This window comes from Asterias amurensis, chromosome 12, assembly GCF_032118995.1.
Source record: "Asterias amurensis chromosome 12, ASM3211899v1".
Taxonomy (NCBI): Eukaryota; Metazoa; Echinodermata; class Asteroidea; order Forcipulatida; family Asteriidae; genus Asterias; species Asterias amurensis.
Window position 1 is genome coordinate 19,220,499 of NC_092659.1, and position 26,866 is coordinate 19,247,364.

The window sequence follows — 26,866 nt, forward strand, 5'->3', positions numbered from 1 at the left end:
CATTTGTAATAAACAAATCAAAAAACCTAGACTAGAAACTATCAACAAGAACCTATTTTAACCAGAAGTTACATCTGGGGTTTAATGAGGAAATCAATTTCAAACAAAACCGATGAGTTTTTATTTATATCCCCGCGAAAATGGGAAGTTTCTCATTTTGCAAAGCAGACAAAGGACCATTACGCCACAAAAGGATTGAGTCACTACTAACTAACATTCCTCGCCGAGGGCGCCCTGTACTTCCTTGTAAACTAGTTGGCATGGTGTAGAATGCATGTGTGTGAAATGAATGGGCTTTTCTTGTTTGCTTTTTGTTGTGTGATTAATGCACATTCCGTGCATAAGTAGGTACACAGTCACAAATCGTACATTGTGCATGTGTGTCTCTTTTACGGTAGTAGACTGATCATTTCACCTGAAAACCACAGTAAATCATGGACACAAATCTTACAAGTAGTTCGAAGGTCGTGAAATCGTGAACGGAGTGAAAGATCCAGGCAGTGAAATTTAAGGTAAGTGGTTTTATTTTTGGAAGAACGCGATCGCAATCTTGCAGGTTGTTGTCGAAAACACCGGGGCCGTCTGGAACACAACTCCCGCCACAATACATCTGATGAGGCGAATAAATCCTATTGTCAGGATTGTATTTTCGCTATTTGTGTACGTTTTTTAATCATTGTTTTGTAAAGGTCCGAAACTGCAAGGTCGAAACCCAACACAATTTTCTCATCGATGTACCAGATATGCGATCGTGACCAATAAATGTTGTTTTTAAAAGATTGTCAATTGTTGTGTTGTTTTGATTTTTGCCGAGTATGCACTTTACTGCAGTGCTGGGGTAGATCATATTCATATAGGTTATTCACAATACAAATCGATGTGTATTGAGTAACTGAATTCTATTGCTATTTATTTAAGGACAGTACCGTATAATTTACTAAAAAGAAATCGAAGCATGATTTAAAGTTGTTTCAATAATCTAGCTCTCCATACATGGAGGTTTTCGATCACCACCACAAGTATTTTGTATCAGCAGCAATATCACCTAAACTTTTATAGACTAAGTAACTGGGTTCCTGTACTTTTTATTGTTATTTTTTTATTTATTTATCTTTCATATAATTATTAATAAATTTCAAAATTTAAATAAATGAGTACAGCGCCCCAGTTACTGGGTGTAGTAAGTACTTTGAGAATGGAGAGGGAAAATGATAGAAGTTCCAGTAACTGTATATGTTGTAGATGGCCGAAGTTGAATACTGACTTAGCTCATGTTTTGCGAGAAATGTATGGAATCACAAAGATTTATAACGAGTAAGTTTAATAACAAGTTAGCTTAGTTCTTATGAATCCTGTGAACAAACTAGTCTTCTAGTTGAAGCATAAGCCACTCTTGATGTTATAGAGGGGAATGTTTCTTTGTTTTAAACTTTATGTTTTAATTAAGGCTTATTTATAAGTGCCTACTCTTAAAAAAGAAGAGAAAAAAGAGAGCTATAAACAACTAAATGTGAGACAAGGAAGCTTACAGCAAAGAAACCCCCAAATCTCATGTCAAACCAGAATCTTGCTTGTGATTTCAGATCCCTTTTTGTTTAAAGGTCTTCTTCCAAAAACAACAAAACTGATCCTTTTATTCAGGATCACTGGTTCTCAAGTCAGAGGTATTTTTGACTTTGGAAATCCATTTTCTATATTCCTATCTTAAAATAAAGTACACAAAGTACTCTGAACCTAGGGTGCCCTTATCATACAAAATAAATAAATGGGGAAATTCCCCAAAAAGTTTGGTTATGTCCTTTCTCATGTTAATCACAGAAAATAAACAACCTATGGAGGGTTTTAAAGTACATTTTTCCATGAGAAATGGCAGCAAATGTGAAAGAGAGTTGACATTCCACAGAAATTGTGTTTAGTTTTAGTTCCAATGTTCAACCAAAGGACTGTGGTGGGTTGGACAATTTAAGACTGGCCAACAGTCCCCCATGCTGAAGAATCACAGAGAGGGTATTTTGGTTTCTTTGTGAGCTGAGACTGACTGTCCTGTCCCCCATGGGGTCACATTGATCAAATACTTCCTCCAAATGGTTAAATTCACCCAATTACAGCATCCCCTCTTCACTGTGTCCCTGTACACAAACCTCATGAAGTTTCTTGTGGGTTTTTGTAGCTCACTTGGTGTGCCCCATTGAGTTCAGGATGGCCCCATACAAAGTATGTTTAGTTTTTAATGCTAGTCAGGTCAACTAACTGGTTCCATCAAATTTAATATATGAAATCAAATTTATTGAAATAATATTTTTGAAATGCTGGGAAAATCATTCTTATGGTGTGATATTGCATATGGCCTTGAATTTTTAGACAGCTATAAAAGCATTGGCCTTTGTTTGAAGCACATCTTTGTTGATGATGTACCTTAGGGGGTTCGGAGCACTTTTTAAAGAACAGCCTATTTATTTATAGGTTTGCCATGGCTCAGTTTTTTAAGGCTGATACACAACAAAACAAAAACCCCACAACATGTTTTTTTTTGGGTGGGTGGGGGGCGGGGGGTTGAAACTGAAATCAAATTTACATAAAGCATCAAGATAGTACCATTTGAAATGCACCAGATTAGACAGAAGATACTTTAAAAACCAAAGATAAACACCTAGTAAAACAATCAGAGCAGCCCTGTTTTAATTCTGCATATTTTGGCAAAACTTCCAAAATTTTGGTCCAGAATGTGGCAGTTTTAACCAATCCTGAGGAGATTGGAGAACCTTACTCTATTTCCCTATGATGTGACAGTTTAATCTGTAGCTTATTTACAGACTTAAACCCTTCCCATCACAGCAGCCTAAATTCCCAAGCCAATTGATCGCAAGGATACGTGCAGATTTTCAGTCAGTCTTTTTGTTTGGGTTCAACCCTGTGAGCTGTCCCCTATGGGGGGCAACATTGATGGAATGCTTCCTCTAAATGGGTAAAAAACACCCAATTAAAACATTCTACTGGAGAGTGCAGCATCCTCGCTTTATTGTTAGAGTGGCTATGAATTAGTGCAGTCAACTGTTTCTCTTTATCTAATTTACAAAAACCCTCATTATTGCATCTTTTGTACACCAAAATGACAAATGGGCCCAATCATAGAGTTGCTTAAGCAGAAAATATTGTATTGCTTAGTAGAAATGACTGGTCATAGATTTTACATTCGGCTCTCGTTAGCAGATGTTCCATTTCACAACAAAGATGTTACCAGGGTTTTGGTACCCAATTAAAAAAAACTGCCAGCTTCAAACATTACAAGAGTCAGAAACCAAAGGACTGAGCCAGTCTAGTCTTTGAGCTACACCTGTTATTATGGAATGCATTTAAGAGAAAAGATCAACCTGAGACACAGCTAGAGGTTCACATAGGCCAAATCAAAATAAAAACATGTTTAGCGTCCCGCCCACTTCCTTTTTATAGGCTGCCTCCTTAGAAACAAAGAAAATCTTATTAAAATGATTTATTTGTAAATGGAAAACAAAGGATTTATTTAAATGATCTCAGCAAAAAAACAAGTTTTGAAAAATACCCCAGCTGTTTGTCTTAGACAGCCATTTTGAAAAGAAGAAAAAGAAAAAAAAGACCCTTTTCCTTCCTTTTTCAAAAAGGGAGGATGCCTAACATGTTTGTTTTTGATTTGGCCTTACACATTGAGTATGCGGACGTCATACATCATGTATACAATCAAGTGATTTATGACGAACCATACACTTTTGATCTTGTAGCAGGGATGGGCCTTAATCATGTGGTGTGGCTTTGTTACTCTCTGCACTTGAATGTTTACGAATTCATCTTCAACTACGTGATGATTGAAAAAGTAGTGTTGGTGGTGCTTCAGTTTGTCATGAACTACGCGATGATAGAAAAAGTAATGTTTGCAATAGTGCTTGAAATACCATGGTTACTATGCGCATCGAACAGGCATGCTTACGAAACGGAAGACCAATGCCTGCATTTACTTGGAAGACATGGCCTCTGTTGCCCTGCTCTTGACCTTAAGTGGCCCTTAAGATTTTCCAATTGGAAGTGCCCTTTGCAAAATGAAAATGGCCTGGCCCTCTGATCTCAAAGATGTAATTCCAGGTCTGAGAACCTGTGTTGATTTCAAACAGAACTTCCCAATGGATTCTAAATTGAAGAAGTGGTAGAAAAAAAATCAAAGATTGAAGTTTATGGAGATGTCACACTTTCATTAGAACCGTAAAGCTTACCGAAAGTCACTGCAAACAATAAGATTAAAATTCACATAACACATGGCCTACATACCACACATTATACTCAGGAAAGTACTGAGTATACATTGCTTAATAGGTGTATGGGTAAAACCAAATAATATTCTTTAGCCCCGATCTAAACACAGTTTTTGAACAAAATTTGAGCAAATTTGTTAAATCTTGTAAACTAGCAGTGCCCTACGTCTACCTATAAAGTGGCATGAAGCATTATTAAATATCTCTCTTGACCCGTCCGCCAGAGGGCATTATTTGGGATCAGACCTTTCTAAAGCAGGGCAGGGCAATCATGCTACTGACTCCTTGTCTTCAAGACCCCAGGGATTGCTCAAATTCCTTGTGAGCCAAAAGCAAAAGATGAATTTCTGGTATGTGAGGTTGTTGTACACAGTGACTTACGCATGCAGTATTATGAATGTATGGTACCTACGCACCTACGAATGTCTTTGAAAAAATAGAGTCTAATATAAATTTTGTTACTAAGCAGATGATCTGATTGTGTGCTCTAATTTCACAGTACTTGTGACTTGTGTTACAAGCACTTGTAAAATGGGCCCAATTTCTTAAAGCTGTTTAGCAGAAAATACTGCTTAACAAATTTATTTGCTAAGCAAAAGATGAGTGAGGCAGCATTTTACATAATGTGAACTTGGTGGAATAATGGCTTGTAACCTGTTTTTGCTAAGCAAGATTTTCCTAAGCTTAGCAAGTTTGTTGTGCTTCCAGGCTTTATGAAATTGGGACCAGTGATACGAGCACTGGTAAACTGTTACAAGGTGCTACATAAATGGGTGACATAATTCCAAACATAGCTTTGCATACCTGTAGAAAAAAAAATAATGAGCTCTTAAGGATGCCTTCGGGCGTGAAAAGCGCTATAAAAGAACTGTGTTATTACCATAGCCACCATTGTTGATGGTTTTTAAAATTGAAATATAGAATATAGAATGTTTACTTTGAGTTTTACAATTACATAAGAGGGTTGCACTTTTTGAGATTGTTTTGCAGACCTTTAAGAAAAAAATGTAAATCTGTCTAGTGTGAAATGCTGGGAATTATCAAACAATGGAGGTAGCTAGTAGTTTTGTTTTACAAGCTATAAACATTGCAAATTACAAGTGCCATGAATTTAACAGGGGCTTGAAGGCAATTCAATTTGACTTCCCTTGACAAGTGTTTGCTTTTACTTCATTAAACAATTTAACAACAATTTTGTTTTAATACTGAAGAAGGCATCATGAACGAGGTGTGCAATCTTTTTGGATTATCTCCTTATGTAGCCAGAGATAGAACAGCAGATGACATTTCATGTATTTGTCATTTTTTTTGACAAGCAACATTTTGAGAAATCTGTCACAGCGAATGTTCTCATGTTTGTGGTTGTTACCCTCGGCTCGTGCGCCCGGCCTAAATTCCCTGAATCGTCATTCGCTGATGAGTCAGCATCTTGGAATGGAACTCATCTTTACTATGGACTCTGGGGCCGTGGGAAAAATGCAACGAGAGTTCAGACAACCTCCCTGGAATCCAGGAGCAGAGGAGATAAGAACGTGATAGAGGAGAGGTTGGGGGAAGAGGGATGCTGGAGAGGAGTGGTTTGGGAGAGCAGGGGGTAGGGTGGAGGAGACAGGTGAACATGTTCATGTAGATTGCTCCATCTTAGACGACTACATCTAAGATGCTAATGAAGAGTGATGTAAAGTCATGTTGGAGAAACTGGTTACAATCATTTTCCTCATGAGATGAGCAGACCTGACTGGTAAAAATGCCTCTTCTAACATCTTAGAACATTTTCACAGTGATGATGGAAGGATGAAGGAATGGAAGTTTTGCCAGTCATCTAGAGAAAAGATGATTATAAATGAGAAGAGCAGAAAGTAAATTAGAAAAGGAAAGCAGATGAAGACAAGGGGGCAGACGGATATTCATCAGATGATGATAATAAAATGCAATAAAGAGCAAGAGATGGAAATAAGTTATAATGTTAGAGGAGTAGTTTATGAGAGTTCAGTGAGTAGGGACAGAGGAGGGTTGGGCAGACAGATAGCCATCATCTTTGATACTCATCATTTTACATTCAAGGAGTAGGGATGAGGAGACAGTGAATAAATAAGATGGTTTCATTGATGGTGGATACAGGGGAGTCTTCAATCGTCATCCAATAATAGGAGGAAGACGCAAACTTAGAGGGGATGTGATGAAACATTATGGATGAGAGAGAGAGACTGATTGCTGAGTGTGCAGGGGATACTAGGCGTAAGGAGAAATGTTGAGGGAGTCTTAATATCCTCAGATAAGAGTAAGATGCCCATGTGATGAAACATTGTACGGTGTGGGAGTATACATACAGTACAGTGTGCGAGAGATAAATGCTCGGGGAGTCTTAACTATCCTAAGAAAAGATGCAAAGAGAGAGTGAGAAGTGATGAAAGAAGGATAAATTAAGACTTTCAATCCATGAGGCAGGAAGAGGGCATTGATGAGGAGGAATCTTCCCAAGATGTCATTGAGATTGAGATGCTAATTGTAATGAGAACTTCTGTAAGGAGAGAGGCTGTGTAAGCAGCTGCAGTGAGACTTGCTCAGGGATGACGTAAATGCTTTGAGATGAGCAGAGGATGAGAGATGATAGAAATGATAATTAAGAAAATCAAGTTGAAATATTGTCGGATGATGGCTGGGATTGAAGATATTAGATACATCTTCTGATCTTTCATCTAGTTTACTTGTAAGGTGTAAGTTAAGTAATAGAGGAAGGGAATATCTTTTTTTGTGTTAGCGGTCAACTTGATTCAGCGAGGTGTGTCTTAAGTTCAGGGTCCTTTTTTCGTGGCTCTGCTTACCGTAAGCAAAGAATCGGCGCTTACTTACAGAAGCAGGGATCGCTTACGTCAAGCTTATTTCGCTGGTTAGCAAGGAATTTTTGCTTGTGCGTGTGCGTACTCCACGTTACGAGGCATTCCTCTTTCACACACCTAGCCCAGAAATTTGGAGAATGGTGATCGTAACCGTAGATCTTGGCGGTAAGCAGAGCCATGAAATTGGGCCCTTGACAGGAGTGACGATACTGCACCACTCAGACGGGGCTAGCCGTTGGAATACTTTACACTGTCTGAACTCTACCCTACTCGATGTGGTTATAGTCTGATGAGGAAATATAACTATTTGTTGACCATGGAGCATCCTGGAATGCGGGAGAAGATAACAGGGAGGCTCATGATAAGATAAAGTCCACAGTTATTGTGGCTAGGAATACAGGGCGAGGGCAATGGTCAGTGGCCAGGAACGGCTGGATTGGTCACTACTGGTCAGTACAGTAGTGACTCACTAGAGCATGTTTGTCAGTCTTGTCTGTCCGGCAACTTAACATACAATATCACATGCCAGGATTTGATAAGAGGGTATGAACATTTGCTGGAAAGTTAAAAACTGGGTGTCAAAATTGTCAAAGAAAAATGTATAAAGGACAAATAAAACAGTGTGTCAAAAGACACCCAGACACCCCTCTAGCTAACACTTGTATTCCGGAGGCCTTTGTGCATTTTTTAGTCTTTCAGCCTTTATGAAGTGTGTACCCCTTTCAAACAAACTCCAAGTTCTTGTGTTTCTCGAAGTTTTAGAGACCTTGTATCCAGACTCAGGAACATAATATGTTGCTGTACTGGAATAGAATAAGTCTAGTAGAAATGTGATGTTTTATTATTTTGGGGTTGGCATGCTCGAAGATGTGGGGACTTACACAATTGAACAAAGGGTTCCACAACTGTTTTTATTTGTTAATCTGGGTCCCCACAACGTGATTAGTAAGAAAAGGGAATAATAGGAAGTCTCAACAACTGGGTGTGCTAAAGTGTGTGTGTCACAGTTTAGTATAAAAGTGACTTTACAAATATTACAAACTATTTTGATGCACAATAAACTTACAAAACGTCCTTCAGTTGTTATTTCTTGAGTCACTGTAACTTAAGTTATTCTGGAGTTATGTTGGATCTAGATGACATCCAATACCTCCTTGTGAGATGATTTAGGTTTCCTTGATCTACCTTTCCTTTTTAAATTATAATAAGTCAGGGAATTCTCTCACAACACTCATCGAACGATACCTGTCGTTCACAGAACAAAACCCGAAAAGGAAAGTTCACTTATGAAAAAATTCCTTTTCAATTTATCCCATGTAAAGTTGCCAATGAATCAAATTGGGTCTGTTGAATTCCGGTCAGTCGCATGTTGTGACAACGTGACCTTGCGATTGAACCCCACGGCTGGACCACATTCCTGCTCTGGGACCCTCCATTGTCAAGGCTTCCTGTCGCAAGAAACATGACTAAGATTTATAAGGGTCAGTGCTTTGAAAACCATAATTCATGTACGAGAGTGGAGAAATTTGTTTGCGTTATAATGAGAATTACCTTCTTGCAGTTTTTCTTGTCTTAAGGAAGTCTGTGGAATGTTTTAAAAGGATGGGAACTTTTTGTGAGAGACTTTCTGCACGTAGATGAATTCATTGAATTCTTCGAAAAGAAGAATTAATCCAAAGTGTGAGAATCAACTCACCCCAAGGTTTTGATAAAAAAATTATAATAAAAGGTGATAATTCTTAATTGAATCTTAAATTGCAGAATTGAATTAACCCTATTACTTCACTCATTTTAGAAGGGCCGGACAGTTTTTCCTGAAGTTACGGTCACCTCTTTAGAGAAATGAATGTTTCATCTGGAACATTTCAAAGGGCACTGAGGCAATAACCAAATGTAGGCTATAGATCTGTGAAGTATTGTACCAGGCTGTATTTAAAGCCTTTGCTACGAAAATTGGGCTCAAATGAAAAACAAAGACAGATACTTTTATTTTTTTAAGTCATTGTTTATCATCATTGTGCTTCTGGGAACGCACCCCACCAGCAATAACTCTTTAAAACTTGGGCCATCGGAAACAGAAAAACAAAATGATGATACAGCTTTAAAACTCGAGTTGAAATTTTTGAAGTTTTTTACTACAATATGACCACCCATGACTTGTAAACTGTAACTTCAGGCAGAAACTGAAATTAATATTCTCTGTCATTTATGTATCTATTTTTATCATTTATATAAAATACTGGAACATTACCACATCAAGGGTAAAAAACTTCATCCATCCCTCCCAATTAAACTTCTGAATTCCAATCACCCAGTAAACATTAACAAGTAAATATCAAAGTTAAAAATGCATGCACTTGCATTTATTTCAAACACGTACTATCAAAATATGCCAGGAGTAAAGAATGGCCTAGCCTGCAACATCACAGCCAAGAATTTACTAAGAATATTATCATAGGCATTCTTACATTCCATGCCTGTCCAGGTTGGCGGAGTCCAGGTTGGTGGACTAGGGCTATGCGTACAGGCAGGTTTGTGGATCAGTGTTGTTGTGTAAAGTGTGCATAGATCACCTTGGGTTGATTCCATCTCAGGGTCTTATGCCCACTAGGTTCGTCTACACCACTGGGAGTAAGTTGGACTCTATGGCATGCGAGGAACATGTTAGTAATGTGGGGCTAGCGTGGACTGTTTCTCACGGTATTACTGATGTGATAAGTAACTGAGGTATGTAGTACAGCTAGACGTTCTACCTCCACGGTACAGTGTACTTGGAGAGTCGTAAGTTGAACAAGCCACCACCAAGACGGTATAATTGCTGGAAATATTGTGGGTTCATTGTTGTGAGCTGACGGCAGGAAATATGGTGGAAAACTTGGAGCAGGACGCTGGTTTGCAAGATTAGAATGTTTGGCAATATCCTGGTAACTTTCATAGAATTTGGTCATTGTTGAAAGTTTGAAATACTTTTGTGTGGTTGTTGGGGACAGCCTAAATTGATTTGAATGTTTTTGAATCCTGCACAGTTCTATTGTACTCTCTACATCTTGGCCTTCCTCCATGATCTACATATTAGTAGAAAGTTATTCAAATGTTTAGATTTGGTTATCCATGGATGTTTTATGATGATTATTTGTTGTATGGCGACAGAAAAACGATGTGTTTAAAACTAGACTAGTAGTAGTAGTACAAGGTTACCAGTTACTAATATAGTCTAAATACTACATCAAAGTTTATTGTTACCACCTGGTTTCATCCTTGATAAAAAAGAGTGATTTTTATCAAGCCTTCCCTAAGGACCGAGACATTATTTTAAGTACCATTTCCTGTCTAACCATATTATTTCATTTCCTACAGATTGTAATCATTGCTGGTGTAAGTTCTGACTGGGATCTATTATTACAACTGTCAGCTGGAAGTAAAGGCATCCTACCCAATCTTCCTGTCCGTAGTCTGAGATGATCCTTAAACCAGAGGACGACAATACAGTACCGAGATACCTACTTCTAAATTTTGTTTCAATGGAGGGCAAGTGCAATAATGGCGGAGGCGAGAAGGAGCTACGACTGCTGGACTTACTGCAGGACAAACAAACGAGGGCGCCATCCGCGCATCGAGCATGGAATAGTGGGAGTGGTGTCGCAGGGTTCCCTCATCTCTCTCCTATGGTGCAACACAAACCGATGAAAAGTGAGGAACAATTATTCCTGCGGACGAGCGATGGACGTATTCTTCAACATAAACCCACGAAGAGTCAGGACTTCCTTAGTGATAAAGAAATGGCGTTCTTCTCGCAAGGGGCGGTGGGTGAGAGCTCAAAATATGACTTACTCCATATCCCACAAACTGCTAATAAACTCAGTGCATTAAACATTTCCTGTAACAATTCCTCTAAGAGTATGGAAAGTCTTCCACAGTCTGGTTCCTTGTCTCATGACCGAGGGGCCGAAACAAGACATAAGAGTTCCTCTCATGAGAACGTGCAAAGTTCACGTCTAGACTCTCAATCCGTATTTTCCTCTTCGTCCGCAAGTGCCCGATCCGGAGGAAGCATCATGGAAAGCCTTGTTCGTGAGTTTGGACTTAAAAACACGAGCCCATCCGTCGAAGTTAGTGATTTAAGTGACTCTGAATTATCGCCAAACTTTTCTTCCGAGAGACCGCCGCCTCCGAGGTACCCTGGTGGTTCGACCTCATCACCTTCCTCTTCGAGGCTCAGTGATCGTGATTCTCAGAGCAGCGATGGTGGAGACAGTTCAACTTTCTTCAGCGGATCTTACAATATGAAATCTAAGTCTTCTGAGTCATCAAGTATGTTTGAAACCACGACAACGACAACAACAACAAGGTAAGAATTATTCATCAACTATAAACAAGCTCAATTTAAAAGATTGAGAACATACTGTAACAATGTTTTGTACAGGTAAGATGTTTCATAAAGTGCTAAATAAAACTTTTAAAAACTGATGGCAAAAAAAGTTGTTTAAACTTTGAATTTAGTTAAAATATAGCCAACACTCCTCCTAAAAGAAATTTGACACAAACTTGCAATTTTACTATTTATAGCTAAGTACTCATGTCCACACCTTGTAAAGTTTCAATCCGAGATTGATGGTTTCAAAGTTTGACTTTGTGCCATCATGTATTTGTAGCCAAATTGCATTACACTATAGGGCCTAGCTCACTTATTTTTAAAAAATATAGTAATCCACGTTTTTAATATTTGCAAGTGTTTACTTCCAAAACATGTATAAATCCAATACAGATGTTTTGAATTTTGTCCATGGTTGATTTCACGGTAATCTGTGCACAAGTTGTTGATTTGAATAAAGTATGAGTCCACTTAGCGATGTTAAACCCAAGACCCTTCGGACATGAGGCACTTATTGCAATCATCATAGCCACCTGATGGAATACCAATTAAGAAACTCAAATATCTGTTATGAATTGTCCACCCTGGCAGGAAAGTGGGTCAGAAATTGAGCGGGCAAGGCGTGGAATTTAGATCTGGAAAATTATCAGCGTATCCCCGGGGGTGATGCAAGGTTCCAATTCGAGGGTTACTGACAGGAAGTATTGGGTAGTCATTATGAAGTATCTTTGAGTTCAGGTTTCTATTGGAGGGTGTCTTATCAGTGCCAGACTTGATGACTGGAATGTGGGTTATTAGTGAACATTGCCAAAACAGACTGGTTTCAGGAAATATGGATACCCCCCACCTCTCAACTCTCTCCCAAAGTTACAACAATTCAGTTTAGTGGCCTTGTTTCTTATCACCAATAGTAAGCCAGCCTGCTCACTGATTACAAAGATTGTAGAGAAAGGACAAAGATCAACCAAATTAAAAAATAGAGAAAATAGAATTAACCGAAAGGTTACTCTATGGTTGAATGCAAAACATAGGCCATTAACTATTTTTTTAAATTAAACATTTTTTCACAAAATAAGATTTATTTGTATCACTGGTTTGTCAGGATTGGCTTCAACCTTCATTTGTAAAAATGAACAAAGAACTCATCATTTTGATGGCATTTCAGTTTATCATCTACCATAATCTCACAACTACCTGTGTTATCTCATACAATGTTGGTTGTGCAAGGGAAGAAGGAAATTGGTTCAGCCCTTGCTCTATTGTTCATGCATGGTTCCAGCCAGCTAAACATAGAGTGGACCATATATAATGAGACTAGATGTTTGCTAAAATGTAGGCTATTTTCTCTAAGGCCCAACTGTGTACTACTTCATGTACACTACATGTACAGCCTACGCTCGTTATTTAAATGGGCTGGGCCTGGCCAAATTACCTCTTTATTATAACAGGAATGATGTTGTACGAAGACAGCAAGACACAGAAACACAAAGCAGTATGAGGTTAAGGACATCAGAATGTACTCTTTAGAAGCAGCTCTCTTCACTGAATCTTTGTTACGAGGGTTTACTTTAGTACACTTTGTACTTTATACGCATTTGACCCTAATTTATCAAGGATGAAAAATACTGATGTTTACTTGTAAAATTCCTTTTTCTGAGAAGTGTAGTATTGGTAAAAAGCTTTGCTGTGGCAAAAGTCCAATAAACTCTTTGGAAAAACAAACTTTTGGGGGACAAAAGCTACATTCCAATACCTCAAAAGTTTGGGTATATTTTTTCAGGTTTCTTGGCAACTTGCCACATCGAGTTTTACTTGCACTTCCTTGAAGATTTAATTTGGCCGTCCTTGGAGAGATTGTTCAGACCATTGAGGACCTTGCCTTGCATTGCCTTCCCTGTACACACATATTTGTATGTAATCAAGAATGCTCAAATGATAGCTTGAAATCCAAACTTGATCCTTCAAGGAATTACCCAAAAACCTTGGCATTTGTCAAATCCACAAAAATCCTGTTAGATGGTTGAACGCCTGTTACATAGCTTGGAATCCATACTTTGGCAGCTGGTTTCAATGACCCCATACTTGACATTCCTGGTCATATTGTTCATACCATAGAACAAGGTGACTGTGGAAAGGTTTGCAGTCTACAATTGTGTTGTTACCTGAACTTAAGGCTGGAACTTCAAACAAGTTGTAAAAATTCAGTTTGACCATGAGGTTGTTTGTCCCAACTTAAGAATCAGAAGAAACAGTTAGAACTAGAGATAAAACAAGGACAGAGCAGACAAGATTGTGTTTCAACAAATCCAGAAGATTGTTCATAAAAACTTATTATGCCAACTTGAAAGAAGCACTTGAAAGGAGTACATCATGTGACAAAACAAAACTACAGTGTATTCCTAAATGTATCACATGATCTTGTTATTCACTCACTAAAGTGCAACTTAGTTTATTAAGTTTCTACAGATTGGGTAGAGTGGTGCAATGCTTGCTCTGCGGTAACATTCCTTTGTTGAAAGCTACAGGAATGTATTGAATGTGTGGTTGCTCACAAAACCCCAACGTAATACATACTGCACCTTTAATGTGCACACAACTTTAATAGCACACAGATGTATTCTCAAGGTCATTCTTGTTGTAAACAGTATGTGACATCATCTATACGTTTTGAAGTTATTATCATTCTTTAAACATGACACAATGTCTTGAAAATCTATTGTCAAATTCACTTTGAAAACAGTTGTCATCTAATAAGGATGTTATTTTAAAATATACTTAGATTTTCATCTGTTAGGAATATTTCTAGGGAAAAAAGTGATTTATCTTGATGGAATTTCATGTTCCAACTGACTGCACATCAAGTTCATTATGCACTGTTGGGCTGCCTTCAGTGTGTGCAATGTTGAATTTGAACTCTGTGGCCTTACTGGGCAGTGTTACTGGCATTGTATTATAGCGCTACAGAATGTATACATTTTTGTGGTCTGGGTTTTGCTGGTGACTGGTTACAGTTTGTCATATGACCCAATCCCCCACTGTCAAATTGCAATATTTGTGAGAGTACAATAGCAGCTTTATGTTTAGGGATTAGTCATGGGGTAAAATGTAAAGGATTCTTACCTTAGAGCATTGTTTGAGACACGAAAAGAGCTTCATACAACAGGGATTGTTGCTAAGGAGTCAGAGTTTGTAAAATAATCAATTTATTTACAGTCTTACAGACTCTAGCCACAATTTGGGGGGGGGGGGGTTCACAGGACTGCTGGACTTGTAGTTTAAAAATATTTACTGGACTAGAATTGTTCATAATAGAGTTTTATGCTAACCTTGCCCTAAGAAATTGTGTAATTTTATGGACAGAATTTTTGTGGCAAGCATAACACTATGTAATTGGTCTCTGGTGGGAATGACAATAAACTTACATGTAGTGTGAATCTGAGGAATTTCTATGTCAGTACACAAAGAAACTAATTTTATCTAATGAAAAAAAGAAAAAATGCTGGTCCCTTTTTCTAGCTCTTGCACTTTGCTCTTTTTTCCTGATGGTAAGGGGCACTCTTCTATGAGGACAATTTATGGAAAGGGCACCACGGTAAAAGCACAGGGCACCACTGCAATTGCTGTGGGTTATTTTGAGGCATGGAATTTATTATAGGATGCAGGGAGAATGAGACAAATTCTCCTAACGCTTCTTCATTAAATGATGCAACAATTTCCCCTAGTTTGACCTTCACAGCTGGCTGTTGCAATTATGTATGCCACTGTAGAGTTTAACTAAACAAAATTATGGTGTGATGATTATCAATTTCATTCAACACGTTGGAATTAACACAACCTGTTTAATACCATTCATGCTCGATGAGGATTCCACTATTCTGTTTGAATGATTGCCTATGGATGTCAGATGAGGGTAATTTGGTAAAGCGTCGGTTAACGACGTGTAAGAATAATAGTAGAGTAAATCATATGGGAGTGTTTTATATGGAGCATCAATGTACATTGATGATCCACTGACAAATTTAACTCTGGTGATGTCATGTATTATGAACAGATCACGCAAGTCTCAAATGAAAAATACTTTAGTCCCCACGTAATTTGCAACACATGTAATGGAATCAAAATTGGCGCTTTCACTTTCAAAAACACGCAAGAATTGAATTACACTTTACCCAATATAAAGTGTTTGTATTCAAATTAAGTTAAATTTACAAGTACATTGTATGAGAATTTTCAGACTTTTTATTGGAATTCAGACTGTTTTATGTCTGGCCGATAAGAGCTCTATAGTAAGAGTAAATTAGCTGTTTTTTTCCCCAGATACAGATTTTCTTCCAATGTTCTAGCAATTACCATGGGACTATAAGATTTGAAGCAATATGAATAGTCAGTGTTTTATGTATTGGCAAGCAATTAACTGGACTATAGTTGGACAGAATTCTGACTGGTCCTTGGAAATTTTAACTACTGTTAAAAAGGGAATGCTGCTATAACTCCATTGGTGACCAAAAGATTGTCAAGTTCATCCATATCTCCTCAAATTTGATCCGAATTTCAAACCTTCCTCAGCAATGAATCCATTGTGTTTAATAACTGATAAAACATTTATGTTTTCTATTCCCTTCCTCTACAGTTCCAGCCCAAGTTCCTCCCCTAATGCCGACAGTAGCCAGCCCTCTAACATCCCATTTGAGGTGGATCATGAGGCAATTGCAACAAGAGCGACTCACATGGTTGAAATACTCTCAGAAGAGAACATGGCCTTGAGGCAAGAACTTGAAATGTACTCACAGAGAGTCAGCAAATTACAAAAGGTAATGAACATACTTTTTTTTGTGAAGAAAAACTACCTTATACCAATCCCTGAAAAGCAACAGCAGACCAAAGGCCAACCAGTTAATGTACTATAGTAATGAATACAAGATGCTCTGTTGTTTTAGTCCAGTGCTTTGGGAGGTAGTACAGGATCAATGATTCCTTCAAGTCACAAGTCTGCTAGGGTTATAAAAGCCCACCATGGAGGATCCAAGCCATGCTCCAAGAGTGATGATTTTAGGGCCTTCAATAGGGGACTAACCCATGGGGGAATATGCAGCAATTTGTCCCATGGCTTGTTAGGGTTTTACACTACATCAAACACCACTTTACTGGTGGTATAGACTGGAAGGTCAGGTTATATGGCAATAACCCTGATGGGATGAGAGTGTGATGTGAGATGGAGTGGTTTGGACATGCTGGATTGGGTGTTATTAGAAGGTGTTAGTTGAAGGTGTTAAAGGGGCGTGAGAAAGTGACATCTGCTGGCAGTGGTTTATTACTTGAGCTTGTAATTTCAACTTCAAGTTGGAGTTAAAACGTTACACAGATTGTGTTATCGATTCCCCATAAGTGAGTTACTTTGAGCATTAGATACAGTTGGGCTGCAGCTACGTGCTTTGAGCATGCTTAGAGCTACAGAGCTAGCCAAGGTTTTTACCTCAGCTAGACTAACACCTGTCACTTATGATGCTTCAATTAAGGCCCAAAGGGGACAGTTCTTCGCTAATGGCGCAATCTTAATTGGTTTATTGCTTGTTTTTGTTTGAGCATAGAGCAGCAAGGTATCCACAATGTCTTACATCCACTACCAAAGGGGACAGGACTTGGCCCTTGCTATGGCCTTATAATCAACCACCTATGCTATGGTTAACTTGGGTTGGAATGATTTGGGTTCATAAAGAAACTTGTTTTATCTTCAACTCCATCAACCACTTTGTCAAGTGCTCAATCTTACTCTGTTTATTGCTTGTTTTTGTTTGTGGTAATAGTTTGAGCAAGACATCCACAGAGTCCAGACATCTCATGAGATGCTCGTAGAATCCACAAAGAAGAGAGAGCAACTTGAGGTACTAGTCCGCTCTAAACTTGAGGCTGAGATTAAGAGGTTACAAGAGCAATATAAAGAAGTACAAGGTGAGACGATGTCTTGAGTTTCTGGTCTAACCTAAAGGTTCTTTCAGGGTACATCTTAAATCATTTGCACCAAACTCCTTATCTTACATAGAATTTGTGGCATGCAGAAATCACAAGAACAAAGTTCATTTGGATAGGGTTTCCCCTCATGACCTCATTGTTCAGAAAAACATGACATACATGCAATGTACCTTTTAACTTGTCAAGAAGACTTATCCAGGCTTTTTTACCATCAACATATCTGAAATATTTATCCAATTAACTGACTTGCTTAGAAATATCTGATTTTGATTTTGCCATCTGGTGTAATATTCTTGCAGAAAAAAAGGGGGAAAAAAATGTCTTTAAGATTAATTTTGACTGAATTTTTTTTTTTAATTTTTGATGAGGTGACGCAAAATTATCAGCCAGCTGGACGGGTCGACCCTAAAAAGTTTTTATGAATAAATATATAAAGAAACAGTCTTGAGTCATATTGGAAGTGTGATGATCAAGGGTGGATTCGAACCAGAGCCCACTGGGTAAAATACAGGATAAGATGGGCCAGCCCGATCCATTGACGTCTTGTTTGTTCTTATCTTTCAGGTCAACTAGAGAGATCCAGAACCCAATTGTACCATCATGAGAGAAATACGGGTCATGTGAGCGAACTCAAACAGGAGATTAGAGCCAAAGATTCCATGATTCAGAAACTCGCTACAGAAAGTAAGTACAAATCTACTCTTATTTTCTTTTAATTATGCTGACAGTATCTCAAAGTCTATGAAATGCACACAAAACAACCCCCCCCCAAAAAAAATAAATAAATAAAATAAAATTGCCAAAACTCTCTGAGAAAAGTTATTCACAGTTTGTTACTTTTAAAATTTGATTTAACCAATACATGACCAGACAACCATATTCGATCTAGACCACTCTTGAACAAAATAGTAGCTAGTAAAGTATTTCTTCTACTTCATGAATACTTTTAAACGGAAAATGCAGAGGATTTTAATAACAGTTGTATTCGAAGACCCGTTCTGGATATAAAGTAATTTTTTAGTTTCTTGGATTCTAGATCAAGATTTAATGATGAGCAACCAACGAATGGAAATGGAACTATCGGCTCAAAGAGCGACTCTCTCAGAACAAAGACAACATATTGATGTACTGGACACAGCGCTGTCAAACGCCCAAGCTAATGTTGTCAAACTTCAGGAAGAGGTAAGTTTGAGTTTGAATCTAGGATCTCATAATTTTGTTTCTGTTTCCGAACATCGCTCTTGACCTTTGTTAATGTTTTCCAATTTGCCTTATTGAAAGATTTCCTTCTCATTATTATTATTATTATTTTTTTTTTTCAGTGTCGGAAACGTCAGGTTTATGTCGACAAGGTCTCATCTCTTCAGAAGATGGTCTCTGCTCTCAAATCAACATACCAGAAACGAGAACAGATCGAACAGAAGCTGAGAAATAAACTGGAGAAGGAAATCGAGAAACTCAAAGGAATGCAGGTAATGAAAATCAAGAAGCTTTCCTTCCCGAATCCACCCTCCAGTTATTAGACCATCTCTTTTGAATGCTCTTCCACTGAACAACCTCAGACTAGTAGACACTCTCCCGAGCTTAAAAACTAACTTGAAAACTCACTGGTTTAGTCTAGGCTTGAAGTACCATCATTAGCAGAGGTTGCTTGCTATGCGCCATTAACATCTTTCTGACAGATATGGCGCTTTACACATTATTTTCTATTGAGAGAGTTTTGTTGATGGTTTTCAGGTTGAAAATAGCAACAAGTGAAAACTAGTTGTAGTCAGTCCGATATATTGATCCGTACTTCTTAATTCACAGAGCAATAACCCCAACCAAGATGAGGGCGTATCTGAGCTGGATGTAGAGTGTAGTAACCACACCCTTCTTGAACTCCTTAAAGAAAGAGAAGATGCCATCTTAAGATTGGAGTCAGATGTTACCAAGGTAAGTAACTCTTGTTATCGTCGGCTTGTTTGTCAAGATTGTTTTAGTAGTGGTGCACTTGAACTTGTTCGTGTTCCTGGTTCAAATTCCCCTGAAGTTAACTTGTGTCTTGATTTTATTTTTGGCAGTGGGAGCAAAGGTTTCTTGAGGAGTGTACGTTGAGACAGTGCTTTGTGGAGTCAACATTGACAAGGTTAGTTTTGTCTCTACATTTCTCTTGCACTCTAATAAAGTGGAGTTTTGAGCTCCAACATTGACAAGGTTTGTTTGGTCTGTGCATTTCTTGTAGCTCCAAGATGAAAATGATGACAACAATTGAGTGTGGGTTCAAATCCTGGTTGTGACACTTGTGTCCTTGAGCGATACACTCTGCTGTAATTGGCTCCTCAGTGTGTTATCTATATGAATGGAGTACACTGTAGAAGTAGAAGCTGTGATAACTGATTGACTTGTGTTCTTTATGTCATTAGTGAGGCTGGATTGTTCAACCAAGAAGCAGAGCAGGTACGAGCTGAGGCTCAGGCCGAGAGAGCGAGATACATGGATGATTTACAACATGTTCAGAGTCAATTCACAGATATGGAATCCAGGTAAGAAGTCAATTAAGTTATTGTTGAAGTAGTTTTATTGAAAAACCTGCTTGAGACCGTTGAATAAAATCAGTCAGCTTGCAACTCTCTCTTGCCATTTTGTCTTTAAGAAAGAAGGGTTTCAAGAATCCATCGCAATTTCTCCACAAGTTAATGAAAGAGGGGAAAAGGCTAGCCCCTTTCTTGGACATGTCAATCAGTAATTATTATTACGACTGTAGATAGGGAACGTGATGAAACTGGTGGCAATTACTGAACGTCTGCTTTGTTTTTCTTGTTATAGAATAAATGCGTTGACAATGGATCTATCTCATAAAGACACTATCATCCAAGTACTGAGGAGGCAGATCCTAGACCAGGATCCAACCATCTCTATGGAGCGATTGACGCGTCCCCATTCCTCGTCATCTCCGCTAAACTCCAGTCACAGCATCCAGCGTGGTTCAGCGGAGTCGCTCCACAATCTCCCACGATCTCCGGGAAGCTCCGGTTCACTTCACAACATCGGTTTGTCATCCTCGTCAAATTTGGGAAATAAATCACCTCTTAGCTCGCTTCAGAACCTGATGAGGTCACCAGCAGGGTCATTCCAGAGTCTTGTACCGTTGGCTACAAGCCGAGGTCATGGGTCACAAGAGAGGTTGCTAGGGTTGAATGATTCGGTTACGTCACTTAGTACATCGGGACTGTCTATTGCTGGAACGGGTAAGATCTTTTGTTACAGTTTCAGTACAAAAAGTTGAAAATATAATAAATTGCGAGTATTTCACTTTAGACATGTTCAAAACATGTAACAATAAGATACAATCGTAAAATGTCAGCACAATGGAGAACAACAACAATGGAACAAAATCAGCCAAGAGCTTGTTTAAAGAGCAAAGTTTTAAGCTTTTTAAGACAAACAGAGACTGTATCAATTGAATGTGAGCAGGTAACTCATTACAAAGTTTTGGTGCTTGACTTAATTTGGGTTGATTTAAAAGCAAATTGTGAAAATTCTGTCTATACGATGTATTTTGGAACTGTGAAACACAATCAGACTTAGTAATGATTTCTTTTCTGCTTGATTATTTTCAGATGGTAGTGAATCAGACTTGGCTACATTAGCAAAGGAGAGAACTGTACTAGATGAAAAACTCAAGCAGCTGGACCAAGAAATAGCAGAACAGGTTAGAATTTCTTAAGATAACTGGTTATTATCTAAGATGGTTGTATATGATAAGGGCCCATTTTCATTAAGCTGTTAAGCAGAAAACGCTGCTTAGCAAACAATAAAAAAAAGAGAGGGGTACCAGTTGCAATAAACTTTATGGAATTTTGGTTGATAACCAGTTTTTACCAAATCCTGCTAAAACATTGATGCCAAGTACCACCCTTCTCAATCTCAAAATCATTTAGACAAATAAGAGTAAAAAGCTTTCCTGAGACAAGAGAATTCCTCCCATTGGTAATGAGGCAAATAAAATGTCACTGTCGAGCAGACAGGGCATTACACTGGTATGAGTAAATTAATAACCTGGTAAGTATTATTGTCAAGCTTAAGAATGATTAGTCTTTCCTCCAGCCGCCAGGGGAATGTATAGACTCGGTAACATTCCATACATTCTCTTTGCAATGAATTAGCCTGGGTTACTTTTATAGCTCTGGAATTCCACCAGGCTGGAAGATAACCTGCCTTAGTTGTATTGTAAGGGAATGTGATACTTCAATTAAAATGGGTTGATGGGATTCAAAGATTGCTTTGTTCAGTCAAAATATTGCATAATGATAAGGAAGGTAGCGTCTTATGAATGCCTACATGTAGAGAATGTTATGCTAGAAAATAGTTGAGATATTTGTGGATAGTATTATTGGACAACTTCGCCCCATTCCGATCAATTTAGCATGCTGCTTTGTCTGTGACAGGGCCCCTGTCTGCAATAGCAGTAACCTATACTGATTCTTGCTTTACCATAGAGGACCACACTATCCTTATTCTGATTATTGAATATTAGAATTGGAGAAAACAATTTGGCCATAAGATTGTCTGTTATGCAGGAGTGACAACATTTGAATAAAAAAAGCATCTGGTGGTTTTCCTGAATTGTACACTAAATTGGATAATTTACACTCTTGGTGTTATAAAATTGTCATCCCACTTGGAATTTTGGAGTCTATCTAATTAGTGTTGACTAAAGAGGGAAATCTGAAACAGATCAAGTCATTTTAAATGAAACCATAAATATGACATATTGGTTATATAATTTCCGAGTTCCTTTTTGGTGATTCATGTATTAAAACTGGATGCTTTATAGAAATATTGGTTAGAGGTCTCAGTATGAAACAAGGAAGGAAGTGGTAGCACTTTTAAAGAATAACTAATTACATTAAAAAATGCATATGAGCTTTCATAGCAACAACTATCTCATCAAATGCAAAGATGCAATTTTTAACTAACAGGATAAAACGTGACTGTTTACGCAATCAGAACTCACTGGCATATTTCTGGAATAAGGAATCCAGGCGGATGTCCTATTCTGACGTCATAAGACAAAACATGAATTGGACATGAACATAAAACGGTCTGTAAAGTAGGCAATTATAAACACAACATTATTCACTGTACTTAAACTTTAATGCTGTCATGCCAACTCCAAATTCCAACTTGAGTCACCATCTGGTATAAGTGAGACAACAGATCAGGGAAGAATTTAAATGATTTTAAAAGTTGTTATTGGAATTCTTGTGATAAAATGACTTCATGACTTGAGTTACTCTGGGTGTGTAGACAGGGTGAAAACTTCCCGCGTTCAAGATTTCACTCAGATTTTTTTCAAGAATTTTGTTCAGGGTTTTTTCTTGGTTAGAAAGTTTAGATTCTTGTTTGTCCGATTCCGCTTTATAGAAATGATCTGCTTGACTGGTATGTTGAGTATGCTTGGCCAAGGCCCAAAATAACTGAGTTGCGTGGCTGTCCTTGATGCAAAGACCAGTACACGTTTCAAGGCAAGACAAAGAATCGTTGACTGTGGAGTGAAACATTCCTGTATATTCAGGTTCATACATGTACATGTACTTCATTGCATAAAGGCATGGGTCATGTGCTACTCAACCCAGTTTCGTTAAGTTACTTAGCAAACAAAATGGTGCTTAGCATACTTTGGGAATGGTGCTTAGCATACTTTATAAAGACTTATTTTCTGATACATGGTTCCTACATCAGTGGTTTATGCATAACAGTACTCCAACCAGTTTCATTAAGCTACTTAGCAAACAAAATTGTGCGGAGCATACTTTAGGAATGGTGCTTAGCATACTTTATAAAGACTTATTTTCTGATCTATTTGATAACCACTTTCTGATTGCTAGAAATCATTTCATGGTGCTCTATGTGAGATGTTTTTTACCAATAATGATGTTTGAGTTTAGCGGGGGCTTGGGTGGTTATTCTGTCTAGTGTGGTGGGGGTGTGTGCATGGGTTTCAAGGGGAGGGTTGCAAGGGGAGGGTTGCAAGGGGAGGGTTTAGGATTATGCAGGACACACAGCTTGCCCATCAGTACAAATATCTAACATTACAAATTAAACCCCAGCTACACATGTACATCTTTCTTAGAAGTTGACTTCAAAGAAAGTTTAAACCCAAGGACACCATTTTGTGTCCTTGTGGATTTTCAGATTTCAATAAATTTAAACCATATTTCCACCTCTGACCCCCTGGGCCGTGAAGAAGCAAGAATGTTACCAGAACTTGACCTTCTATCCTTTGTCCCAGTTTATAAAACATCCCTGGGGTAGAGGTTGTGAGGAGTGATGGGGAATTTACCACACATTCCAAGCATTGATGTTTAGTAGCCAATGAATGATTGGCAATCCTTGAGTGGATATAGTACAGTTGTTGTAATTGGTTAGTTTGTTTATGCTCTTGTCTAATGTCTCTATTAGGAGAGGTCTAATTGGTCAGCAGGGTGTCTCGTAAAGCATTGATTTGTTTTAATATGTGTCAATTGTAAACATAAATCTATTGTTAAAGGCAATGTATACCTATTTGGTTTTTGGATTCATTTGATTGTTAAGATTGCATATAAATTTAGATGTACAGTAAAATTAACCTGTGAACATTTCATTTAAATAAAAGGTAGCTTTTTTGAGATGTAAATACCAATAGGTGCTACTTTATTATAAACATCTCTTGACAATGCCCTAACAAATATTATTACTATTTTAATGAATAAACCTGAATACATGGATGGAACATATTCGACTATACGCTTACATTTTGACAAACAACAAAATAACACCCCAACCCCAAAACCTCAGATGCCCTAAAGCATTCCATTGAATTCCGACCCACAAAGAATTTCAGAAATCAAGTTACTTTCCAATATGGCGAGGTCTCCCTCAGTGTTGTATATCTCAGCTATGCCATATTCCCTCCTTCCTCCGTCAGTCTCAAACAGGTCTTTATTAATTTATACTAAAATACCTTCCCTACATCCTTGCTGTTAAAGGCACTGGACACACTTGGTAATTACTCAAAATAATTGTTAGCATATAAACTTACTTGGTAACGAGCAATGGAGAGCTGTTGATAGTTTACTTGTGAGAAACTGTTCCCTCTGAAGTAACATAGTTTTTGAGAAAGAGGTTACACGTTTGGTAATTGTCAAAGACCAGTATTCTCACTTGGTGTATCCCAGCATATGCATAAAAATAACAAACATGTGGCAATTTGGACTCACTTGGTCATCGAAATTGCAAGAGAATAATGAGGGAAAAACACCTTTGTTGCATTACTTTGTGTGCTTTCAGATGCATAATGAAAGGCTTCAGTTTTTTATTATTTGAGTGAGAAATTACCCTTTTTTCAAAAACTGGGTTACTTCAGAGGGAGTCGTTCCTCACAAATACTATCAACAGCTCTCAATTGCTCGTTCCCAAGTAAGTTTTTTTGCTAACAATTTGAGTAATTACCAAGCATGTCCAGTGCCTTTAAACCCTGCGTACATCTTAGCTGTTCTGCACTGAGTGGTATGGTGAAGTCATTCCAGAGTATAAATAACACATACATATGGATTAGATGTACATTCTTGTGCGATGAATCGTCGTCTATTACGGTCTCCTTGACTAGACAATGACCTTTTAACCTTATCAAGTATTTCTTATGCGGTCTGGGGACTCCATACAAACTCATTCTTAGTTTTTAATCTTAGGGCAATTGTAACCACAGGTATTATTTCACTCTGCATGTTATTTTTCATCTTGTTTGGTTTCTTTTTTATTCTGAGCAGTTGAAACCACAAGTATTATTTCACAGTGTGGATTTTCTTTTATCTTGTTTGATTTTTTTTTTATACTGGGCGATTGTAACCACAACTTTTGGCGCCACAATCAAATAAATACAAATCTTTTTCTGGCATAGTGGCTCTTAACCACACTTTGGTTTTGAGACCACAGACTTTTTTATTTTACCCCCAAGAAGGAAAACAACAACAATCTAAATGCTAAATTGGGCTTATTTGGCTACATGGCTAACTATTTGGTACATTTGGTGATAACAATTTCATCATTGTTTGTTTTATTATGTATCAAACTTTGAATCAACACAGCAAGTTAATTTTCTGGTAGTTGATGACTTATTCAAAGGTGATAGGTTGCACATTTTTGATACAGCTACTGTTTAATAATTACTGTAACAAAAATTCCACAATAAAACTTGACCACTAGGAATTTAGGAAATGACCTGGAATGTCCAAGGTCACTCTGTACATAAGGGGCTAGGTTTGTCCTCTGTTTGTTTGTTAAGGTGATCTTGGCAAATTCGGCAAACTACCTTTAAGGGGATTTAAACACCAAGCTGGCAACAGCCAATCTTGCTCATACAAACATTTGTTTAATGTCAATGATTATGAATTGTACAAATCAATTGTTCATGGTAAATAAACATTATTAATTAGTATTTTTGTTAATTTGTTTAATTGCAGGATCATATACTGGAGTCATTATGGAAACCCTAAGGGATTACAGAAGATGATCTTCAGATTACAACTCATCCACTACAGTACCCTCTTTCATTCACTACAGTACCCAATCTCATCCACTACAGTGTTTACGAACAGCGCCCTCTATAAAACTATTAGGTTTTGGTTCAGAGTAGTTATTGTTTGTCACATGTCTTCCTCTTTGAGAATAAAATCATTTGAACCGTGCTGCAGGCAGTTATGGTTTGTGAATTCTCAGATCCGACTCAGATTAAAGTGACTTATTGTACCATATTTGTAGTCAATTACGATTTCTTATCATCTACAGTAACTACTAAGCTGTAAAATGTTGCTGACCAAGACATTCTGTATTTACACAAAATGTACCAAGAATTTAAGGTCACAGGGTAACAGTATAGACTGCTGGAATTTCATTTAACTGCAAATATATCGCCGAAAATGTGCACAAGAAATACAACACCAAAATGGCGCAACCAAGACATATCATTGGTGATGACATCGGAAACGATGTCTGTTCAGTATTTTAACAGTGCTCCACACTCGGGGCTCACTGTCGGTTATAAAATGGCTTTAGGAAAGATTTACACAAGCCAACTAAAATTACTTTATCTAGAAAACGATTTTATGCATTTTACGATTATACAGGAAGTGCGAGTGATGTTGTCACCCAGGGTTGGCTATTTTCGCTTGAGTCCCCCCTAAAGCCTCCTGTATTAAATTTTTACAAGTCCCCTAAAGCAGACATTTTCAAACTATCAAAACAAGAAATAGACAAGACATCAAACAAAACTGGAAAGCAGTTATTACTATGAGGTCACAGTACCCCAGCTACAATTGAAACCATAGCAGTGGCTACTACATGCACCTCAGACAAATTGCTACAACTAATGGATTAAGTCT

The 26,866-nt window shown here is 37.9% G+C and overlaps 2 protein-coding genes across 5 annotated transcripts in view; one reads left to right on the forward strand and one right to left on the reverse strand.

The window, feature by feature from the left end:
- Nucleotides 1-26,866, reverse strand: part of LOC139944980 (transcription initiation factor TFIID subunit 6-like) — a 39,778-nt gene that overhangs the window by 2,802 nt on the left and 10,110 nt on the right. The gene's annotated exons all lie outside the window — the stretch shown is intronic.
- LOC139944979 (uncharacterized) lies at nucleotides 327-26,086 on the forward strand. Of its 4 annotated transcripts, none has more exons than XM_071942186.1 (13): nucleotides 327-512; nucleotides 10,478-11,468; nucleotides 16,123-16,303; nucleotides 17,297-17,441; nucleotides 18,027-18,146; nucleotides 18,499-18,644; nucleotides 18,785-18,934; nucleotides 19,272-19,397; nucleotides 19,526-19,590; nucleotides 19,868-19,987; nucleotides 20,271-20,692; nucleotides 21,065-21,156; nucleotides 25,949-26,086. In XM_071942186.1, the coding sequence occupies exons 2-13, from the start codon at nucleotides 10,579-10,581 to the stop codon at nucleotides 25,979-25,981; spliced, it is 2,490 nt and encodes an 829-aa protein (XP_071798287.1). In that variant the 5' UTR covers nucleotides 327-512; nucleotides 10,478-10,578; the 3' UTR covers nucleotides 25,982-26,086. The 4 variants fall into 4 exon arrangements, with proteins under 4 accessions (XP_071798287.1, XP_071798291.1, XP_071798290.1 ...); XM_071942190.1 differs by lacking the exon at nucleotides 327-512 and adding an exon at nucleotides 6,008-6,021; XM_071942189.1 differs by lacking the exon at nucleotides 327-512 and adding an exon at nucleotides 9,731-9,847.